Source organism: Nuphar pumila, chromosome 16 (assembly GCF_984573655.1).
Source record: "Nuphar pumila chromosome 16, dmNupPumi1.hap1.1, whole genome shotgun sequence".
Taxonomy (NCBI): Eukaryota; Viridiplantae; Streptophyta; class Magnoliopsida; order Nymphaeales; family Nymphaeaceae; genus Nuphar; species Nuphar pumila.
This window is the reverse complement of record NC_143264.1, coordinates 81,447,435-81,456,732: the sequence shown is the minus strand read 5'-3', so window position 1 is coordinate 81,456,732 and position 9,298 is coordinate 81,447,435. Positions and strand designations below refer to the sequence as shown.

Here is a 9,298-nt window from a genome sequence, read left to right as displayed (position 1 = left end):
GCAGTATCGGTTTGTATCAGCTTGAATCGCCTGATACATATCGTACCACCAGGAAATCGAAACGGAACTGGCCTGAGCCGGCTAATTTAAAAAAAAAAATCTGAAAATTAGTTTTAAATAGTTTTTTATATTTTAATATTTTTATAATCTCGTGATAATATCGCAAGAAATTGCCTGAAAGTTTAAGACGGCAATTTCTCACGAGATTTTCAAAATATCGTGAGATTTATGAAAAAACATAAATACCGCAATTTAAATGTGATATTTGTGTTTTAAATGACTATTTATCACAAAAAAATCATGTATTTTTATTTTTAAATAATTGTTATTAATATTTTCTTATAAAAATTAATTTTTATGTTTTTAAATTTATTTTTTTATTGCCGAGATTTTGCCAAAAATGCAAGATTTATGGAATTTTTTCAATTTCTTACGAGTTTTTTAAAAAACGAGAAATTGCCGATAAAAACGTTTGTCACTATGAATGAAACCACATGAAAGGATAATAAGTCGCTTCTCAGAGGTTAACTGGGTAATTTTCCTTGAAATTGACTCTCCAAGTTAGACGGAGAGTAAGTAAAGCGCCAATGTCAGCAATTTTTGGAAAGGTTGGGGAAAATCTCAAAAATTTGACAAGGCAAACTGTTAAATGTAGTTTCTCTATAAGTTAGGTGGTTATATGTAAATTTCCCTTTTTATGAGTGTTGTTCACCAGTCCGACTACAGCACTGTTATTCACTCGGAAAAAAACTTTGTACCAATTAGGGGTGTCAACGGGTCGGGTTTGGTTCGGACTCAAGTAGAACCAGACCTAGCCCCAATTTTTGGGTATGGTTTCGGGTTCGTACCCGAGTTTAATCGGACCTACCATAAGAGAAATCATATCTGGACCCAATAAGAACTACATGAACCAAACTCGGGCCATACCCGGTAAAATATAATTTTTTATCATTTTTATATTAAAAATTTGTGGGTCTTAATCGGAACTCTGGTCGAGCCCGGGTCCAGGATAAATTTTTACAAACTAATCCCGGATTCATGTATTAATCAGATCTTCAGGTTCTGATCCGAGTCTTAATCAGGTCTTCTTATTTATCACCGTACTCGAACCCTATAGAGTTTCGTAAGAATGGGATCTAGGTAAACCCGACCCATTGACACCCCTAGTACCAAGGCTTTCCCCAATTGCCTTGGTGAATTTTATATTAAATTAAGTTGATGCTCCAATTTTGGTTATTGGAGTTGCCGCCCCCAACCCGCCTCACTTGAAAATATCAGGCGCAATATAATTGCACAAATATTTGTGCATTAAGCACCTGATCACCCTTCATCTTGGGGACAAGGCAATGTCAGTTGTGGGTCCCAATGCCTGATGGAGGGCTATCAGGTGCTTAATGCACAAATTTTGAGCCATGTAATTGTACCTCATCCTGACTACTGCCTCACCCCGACTCTCTTCACTTTCATGCTCTCAAAAGAAAGAGCAGAGAGAGAGAGAAGTGTAGTGCTGGGACCCACACTAAAGGGGCACAATTCGTGGTAGAGAAGAGCCTGCGTTCATGGGGTCGTGATTCGTGAACGATGGAAGAGACTTCAATGGTATTCAATATCACCACAAACTGCTGATATTGAACATGGAGGAGACATGTGTTCTCCTCTGAGGTCCCCATTGGAGAAAAAGATACGCCACGAATTTCTCCTCTCTTTTTGATTGGGACCACCATGGACACATGTTTGGTTCATGTATAATATCACATTTTTTTGTCATAAGGTTCAAACCCCATTACTACGTTCAATCATAACTGGTGGGGTCTGCCTAACCCAGCTTGCCTTTCAACAAAAAAAATATGACAGGACTTTTATGTTCCAGTTTAGACGCACCAACAAACGTGTCCAGCTCTAAGATTCCCACCTGACGGGCGCGAGACGAATCTGTTATGAGTGCATAAAAGCTTAAAAGGTCCTACCTTTTAGCGATATTTCAAGAAGATCCCCAAACTTTAGATAAAATAAAGAAAAAGCATTTCAGGGTCTAATTTTCACTAAAACTGTCAAATAAAGTTCTCTTCTCATTGGAAGTTATTGAAGAGAACTGTAACTACCCTCTTTGCATATTAAAATATTAGAAATCATGTCACAGGGACACGCCATTTTGTGGGTGTGTCCCTGATGACACAAGCTGATACTCTGACACAAACATACACATGGCATTATTGTAATAATTTGATAATAATGTTTTAATATGTTTTGATATTTTCAATAAAACATGCATTTTTTAATATTAAATTATCAAAAATATTTTTTTATTGATTAAAAAAATTTGTGTGCTCGTGTCCTATCTTCTAAGACAATTTTGAACTTTCAAGTCAAACTCACATCACGTGCCCTCGTGTCCATGAGTCCTTGTGACATAGAGGAGAAAGGTTAGAACCGATAGTTGTATGGATCTTAACCGCACTAAATTCATGTCTCCATTTGACGAATTTAGTCAAAAGTTTGGCAAAAATATGTCTTTTTAAAAATCATTGGACTCTTTTTTAGATGTGTATCCAAAGATATGTCCCTAAGGGCGTGTTTGATTAGGGGATCCACACGAGCAGGGACTGATATGCAAGAACCAACTGGACCGGCGGAAACCCCTTGGTTCTGCTGCTGCTTTATAATTTAGAGAGGGCCGACGGAAGTCTAAATAAAATTTCCTCGAAAGGATAAAAAAAGTGTTATGCAGACTCCTTTTAAGGTCCTCACGGGAACGGGGTTGGCGTAGTGGGGTGGGGCCTTCTAGAAGGGCAGTCAACGTCCGATTCTCATGGGCATCGCCACTCCATGCAAGCCAGGATAGGGGTCCTAGCCGTAGAGTTTTATGCCGATCCTTGGTATGGCAGGCTGAGCCAGTGCAACCGTCACCCAGCCCCCATCTTAAAATTTTGCCCTTCATTCCTGCACAGGTTTTTATTTTAACCTTCATTTCCAATTCATTTTTTCCTTTTTCATGTCCTCCATCTTGGGTCCAAATGGGTCAAGAACTAGTTTTCCTAATCTTTCTGCCGCGGTCGCATTTCACCCTTAGAAGAAGGAGATGAGAGAAATGTAGTTGGTCATAGGAAGGAGAGGAATGATGAAGGAGAGATTCAAGAATTAAAGGGTTTTATGTTAGAGTTATGAATATATACATAGAGGATTTTATAATATGTATAAAAGTATAATAGTAATTTTCTTAACAAAGATCGGGAACGGGACAGGAGGAGCAGCACGGGTTTTGATTTTAACCTCTGTCCCCCGTTCATTTTCGGTTTCATGTCCTCCATCCCCAATCCAAATAAAGCAAAGCCGGGCGGGGCCTTGTTTCTCCTGGTCCACTGCCGTTCCTAGCTACAAATATAAAATATGCTTCGAACAATCGTATGACAGTGCAGAGCACAAGTGCGACATGTGAAAGGCCATGGTTTTGACACGTGATTGGCCCATCGCCAAAAACATAAAATCCCATTTATTCAAAATATCCATGTCCTCATTTCTTTTAAATTTATTAATATTATAAGGGTTAAATAAGGTTGCTGCATCCCTATATATTGGGGCCAAACCCCCATCTGCTATCAAACCAAACCCACATCCTCTCTTCCTTCCAAGGCAAAAGAAAAAGCTCTTGTTTCTCTCCCAAAAAAAAATGGCAGCAGCTCATGATGATAACAATGGCGTAGTGAGTGATGCATGTGATTACAAAGGCCGTCCTGCTAAGGCTTCACAATCTGGAGGATGGGCTAGCGCTGCTTCAATCCTTGGTATAAACTCTCTCTCTCTCTCTCTCTCTGAGGAAATTGGGTGGTATCTACTAGTTTTATTATTTTCTCCTTTTTTTTATTTTCTTGTTCCAACAAGCATCTCTCCCTCTCTGAGGAAGCTGGGTGGTATCCACCAGTTTTGTTCTTTGCTCAGTTTTCTTGTTCCTGTAAACAAGAGATAAAGGGTTGAGTTGTGAGCATGGCGTGGTGGTGTTTGTGTTCACAGGTGTGGAGCTCACTGAAAGGCTAACAACACTAGGGATCGCCGTTAACCTGGTGACATACTTGACTGGGGTTATGCATCTAGGCAATGCCCAGTCTGCAAATACCGTGACCAACTTTATGGGCACGTCCTTCATGCTCTGCCTCTTTGGCGGGTTCGTCGCCGATACCTTCTTGGGCAGATACCTCACCATTGCCATCTTTGCTACAGTTCAAGCTACGGTAAATGACACTTCTTCCTTTCCTTTTCAGCTTTTTTTCCTTCTTCTTCGAACAGGAACTCAATAATTGTAGCAATCAGAATCCAAGGCGCTCCGCTCAAAAACCAGACGCGTGTCCGGTTCTTAAAAGTGTCCAATGGTGTGATCATTACCAGCTCGCATTAAACTCACTAGATTGAAAGGAGAGGAAATAACAAGCTAGATAAAACTGTAATTTCTTATTGTAAATCACTCATCTACCTAGTGAGTTTCGCGGACTCGTGGTTAACACCACTGGCCGGTTAGGAAGGCGACACGCATCCGTTTCTGGACGAAGTCGATAGCTTCGATTACTAGATCTGTGTTGCTTCTGCGCTTAAAATTTGTTTTCTTAATTTTTTTGCAGGGAGTCACCATTCTAACAGTGTCCACCATCGTGCCACGCTTGAGGCCGCCACCTTGTTCTTCAGATGGCTCATGTGTGCAGGCAAACAGCACACAGCTATCTGTTTTATACCTTGGTCTTTACCTCACAGCTCTAGGCACAGGAGGCCTTAAATCTAGCGTTTCCGGCTTCGGCTCCGATCAATTCGACGAGTCGTCTACCAAGGAGAAGACTAAGATGATCTCCTTCTTTAGTTGGTTCTTCTTCTTCATTAGTATTGGCTCCCTGGCTGCAGTCACCATACTTGTGTACATACAAGACAACCTCGGCAGGAAATGGGGCTATGGCATATGCGCCTGTGCTATCATCACTGCACTGCTGCTATTTCTAAGTGGAACTAGGCGATATCGTTTCAAGAAACTTGTGGGGAGTCCCATAACTCAAGTTGCTAGAGTCTTCTTCGCAGCATGGAGAAACAGGCAAAGAGATTTGCCTTCAGATTCCTCCCTTCTTTACCAGGGAGACGTGGACTCTGTTAATGAGAACACATACAAAAGAAAAACGATCACCACAATGGCACGTACCAAACAATTCAGGTATAAACATTCATTTACTGTTTTGTTACAACATTTTGGTAATTACACCTAGTTCTAATTAAAGTAGAATAAGATACCACAGAACTGGAGTCTCTTTACCCACAAATGGTAGGTGAGATTTTGATAGGTAGTTTCATTAGAAAGAAAAAAAAAAGAAAAAAGAGATTTTGATAGGGAGAACTAGTCACATGGTATCACCAATTTCTTGGTAGATAACACGTTTTCTTCTTTGATGATACTCCAATTTGTCATTAATTTGATGTGAAAGAACTGCTTTTTCTTTAAATATATATACCAATTCTAAGCCCACGAGGAGGAGGGGTATGCCAGTAGGAAATGGTTGTAACTACAAGGGTAGTTGGTCCATGGTATATTCAGCTGTTGTCATGTGATAACTATATCACATCTAACCTGAGCCCATGAAAAGAACCATGTGAATTTAAGTATAACGATATGCAATAAAATGCACATGGGGTGTTCACTTTTCATCCTTTTTGTGTTCCAATCAGGTTTCTTGATAAGGCAGCTATTATTAGCGATGACCATGACATGGAAACAGAGAAGAAGAGCCACTGGCATTTATCTTCACTGACACAAGTTGAAGAAGTGAAAATGGTAATTAGCATGATGCCAATATGGGCCACAACCATACTGTTTTGGACAGTCTATGCACAAATGACAACATTCTCAGTGCAACAAGCCACAACCATGGACAGGCACATAGGGAAATCCTTCCAAATTCCTGCCGCATCATTAACAGTGTTCTTCGTTGGAAGCATACTCCTAATCGTGCCCATTTATGATCGGATAATAGTCCCGATCGCTCGGAAGTTCACAGGAAGGCGCGAGGGATTAACTACTCTCCAAAGGATTTCAGTTGGTCTGGTCTTCTCTATCTTAGCCATGGTTGCTGCAGCTCTCACCGAGATAAAGCGGCTTAAGGTGTCCCATTCTACTAATCACCCTAAGGGAATGGTGACACTAAGTGTATTTTGGCTTGTCCCTCAGTTTTTTCTTGTGGGCGCAGGGGAGGCCTTTACTTACATAGGCCAGCTTGACTTTTTCTTGAGGGAATGCCCTCATGGTATGAAGACCGTAAGCACAGGCTTGTTCCTTAGCACTCTATCCCTTGGGTTCTTCCTGAGTTCAGCTCTGGTTACTATTATTGAGAAGTTGACCACAAGCCATGGCACAAGTGGGTGGATAACTGACAATCTGAATGAGGGCAGGCTTTATAACTTCTATTGGTTGATTGCGGCCCTTAGCGTCCTGAACTTTGCGTTCTATCTATTTTGTGCGAAGTGGTACGTGTATAAAGAGCAGAGGATGTCCACCACCACCCTTGAGGATGAGAATGCGATAGAGTTGGAAGCATGCTGCCATGCATAGGGCAGAACAAAGCACCATATCTATGTGCGTTTGCCTCTATATCATAAAAAGGGTGAAGTTTTTGTATTTCATCTTGGCTTTATGGTCATTAGAGATGCAAGTCTCTTGGCCCCATGTAGCCCAACGTCCTAAAGTAGGTCTGGTAAAATCTTGAAATTTGTATATTAGCTTAAAGTTTTTGTTCCATATTTCGTTTTCATGGAATGTGACCACAAGAAAATGCTTTCAGTTCTTAGTGCACAAAGAGAGAGAGAGAGTTTCACATTCCTCCTTGATATGAAATATGTAAAGGCCAGAGCAGAGAATGAATCTCATAATAAAGTGCGATGTTTTGCGTGTTAATCTCATTTCTTTGCCCTTGTATAGCTTGCAGTACTAGGGGTGTCAACTGGTCGGGTCTTTGACGAATTGGTGGGTCCACACGCAGATCTGACTAAGAAATGCTGGCACTAGGTCCAGACCTGGTTCTTACCAGATCTACCACAGGAAAACCATACCCAGGTTCAATAAGGATTATATAGACCAGACCTGCTCCATACCCTATAAATAATATGCTTATGTTTCTTATATTGGAAAATTGCAGATCTTAATGGGAATTCCATTTGAATCTGGGTCCGAGTTAAAATTTCATAAACCATACACAGCTCTGTATGTTAAGCAGACTTCATGGGTCCGGCCTGAATAGTTAATTGGATTACCAAACCATGACCCTACCGGATCCGTCAAGGGTCGGTCATACCTGCCCGTTGACACACATTGGCTACCACATTATCTAAATGGAAATGGTAAAAAGGAAGGACTGCAATCCCCATTTGAGAGAAAAGGAAATCTTCTCATTTGACAGCATACGGCTTATATTGAATGCCAGAATGAATTAGACAAAAGCCTGCACCAAGTGGGTTACGTTTTTTTATCTCATGTGGGGTAGGTGCATACATTAATATCATTCACAATTTTAGTTTTTGTATATGAAAACAAAGGGAAACAATGTCGCATATCCAAGTTGCCTTTGTTTCTTTTGTCGACGAAGGTAATTGATGCTTCAGATCGAGGCAAAGATATACAAGGGAATGGGTGAAAATAACAAACAGGTTGTGTGGATCACGTGTGGGAACTGGGATAGAGCAGCTTTTGGTTCACAAAATTTGTGGTATGGGTCTAGAGAAGGTGTAGCATATTGACAAGAGAGTGTCACTCACGCCTCTCTATGATTGGCTTTATTTGCAGACCATAAAGTTAGTTAATCAATATCACGTGGACTTGCAGTATATCACGGGTGTGCAAAGAATTGGGACTTGACCGACCTCACCTTTGTTCCTTCTGCGCCAGGAACATATTGCCTATAATTTAGGGAAAACCGCAGTGCAACTGTTCCAACAGACACTGCACCAAATTTTGGTATTAAGATGTGATCTCCTTGAATCATGACCAGGTTCTAAGGAGACAATCAAACCGAATCTATAATTTTTCACTGACCAAGAGCTGTTTGATACAGGGACTCGTGAGCCATTTTGGGCAGGACTCAAGAGTATCGCATTTGATGCAGGATGTAGAGCCCAGCATTGCGGTGTGCAATCCTCTCAGCTAGGAGTGTCAAAGGATCGGGTTTGGTTCGGACCCAGGTGGAAGCAGACTTAGACCATATTTTTGGGTATGGTATCGGGTCTCGACCCAGGTCTAATCGGGTTCACTATAAAAAAAACTAAACCCGGACCTGATAAGAACTACATGAACCAAACCTGGACCATACCCAGTAAAACCATATTTTATGTCATTTTTACATTGAAAATTATGGATCTTAATCGAAACTCGGGTCGCGTCCGGGCCTGATATAAAATTTCACAAACTATACCTGGGTCCATGTATTAATTGGACCTTCGGGTCCAGACCCAGGTCTTAATCAGGTCTTACTCATTATCACCATACCTGGACCCCATAAGGTTTAGTTCAGGCGGGGTCTGGGTAAACCAGGCACGTTGACACCCCTACCCTCAGCAGAATTCCCCTACTGCTCACGTACCAAACGCACCCATAAGATTAACATTCAGATCGGATCACACCATGAAATCTTATTAGAAAACTTTTTCTTTTCAATTTTAAAGGTGCTTTTAACTGGTGAGCTCCGTGACGGCTCAAGTATCTGTGATCCCACTCGGCGGTTTATCTGGCAGACTCGGTTCTCGGCTAGAGTTCCTTATCAGAAAAAAAAAATCAGACGAACTAGGAGGCCAAGGTACAGCTAACTACTAGGTAAATAAACATATAATAGAAGACTTCTACTGTTGGTGAATCTGTATATAGCCTACTTATCCATTTTACCCAACCGTCTCATCCCCAAGATTAACCTTCCTACTTGGAAGTTTTAAGAGCAGCCCATCATGACTTGCCCTTTCCTCGCCACCACGATCTCAAATATGTTCTATGTTGCTTCACTGTTTCCATTCGAATGATACAATTAATGGAGCATGTCTGCCTTTCTAGTTCACTTAGCAATGACTAGTCTAGGGGCAGACAAGGCTTGTTTGCCCCGGGCTAGCGCGACCCTGCCCGGTATGGCTGGCCCAAACCAAGCCTAAGTCTAGCCCATCAAATTTGACTGGTCGGGAATGACAGTAACCGACCCAGTCGGCTCGGTCCATTTGTAAGCTGGGCTGGGGTAGGTTGGCCCGCTGCTCACCCCAGATTGATCATTCTGTTTCAGCTTCATCTCTAACTATTTTTTTG

The 9,298-nt window shown here is 41.4% G+C and overlaps 1 protein-coding gene across 1 annotated transcript; it reads left to right on the top strand.

The window, feature by feature from the left end:
* The first annotated feature begins 3,619 nt into the window (after nucleotides 1–3,619).
* LOC149813823 (protein NRT1/ PTR FAMILY 6.3-like) lies at nucleotides 3,620–6,904 on the top strand. The gene is made up of 4 exons (XM_089991922.1): nucleotides 3,620–3,782; nucleotides 4,009–4,226; nucleotides 4,611–5,185; nucleotides 5,695–6,904. Exons 1-4 carry the CDS (start codon nucleotides 3,668–3,670, stop codon nucleotides 6,572–6,574), a joined length of 1,788 nt encoding a protein of 595 aa, XP_089848048.1. The 5' UTR covers nucleotides 3,620–3,667; the 3' UTR covers nucleotides 6,575–6,904.
* Nucleotides 6,905–9,298: the final 2,394 nt, after the last annotated feature.

Excerpts from the sequence above, each read along its gene's own strand:
- LOC149813823 (XM_089991922.1), top strand. The coding sequence starts at position 3,668 with ATGGCAGCAGCTCATGATGATAACAATGGCGTAGTGAGTGATGCATGT. Across the intron at positions 3,783-4,008 it reads TAGCGCTGCTTCAATCCTTG|GTGTGGAGCTCACTGAAAGG; the intron begins GTATAAACTCTC and ends TTGTGTTCACAG. Across the intron at positions 5,186-5,694 it reads GCACGTACCAAACAATTCAG|GTTTCTTGATAAGGCAGCTA; the intron begins GTATAAACATTC and ends TGTTCCAATCAG.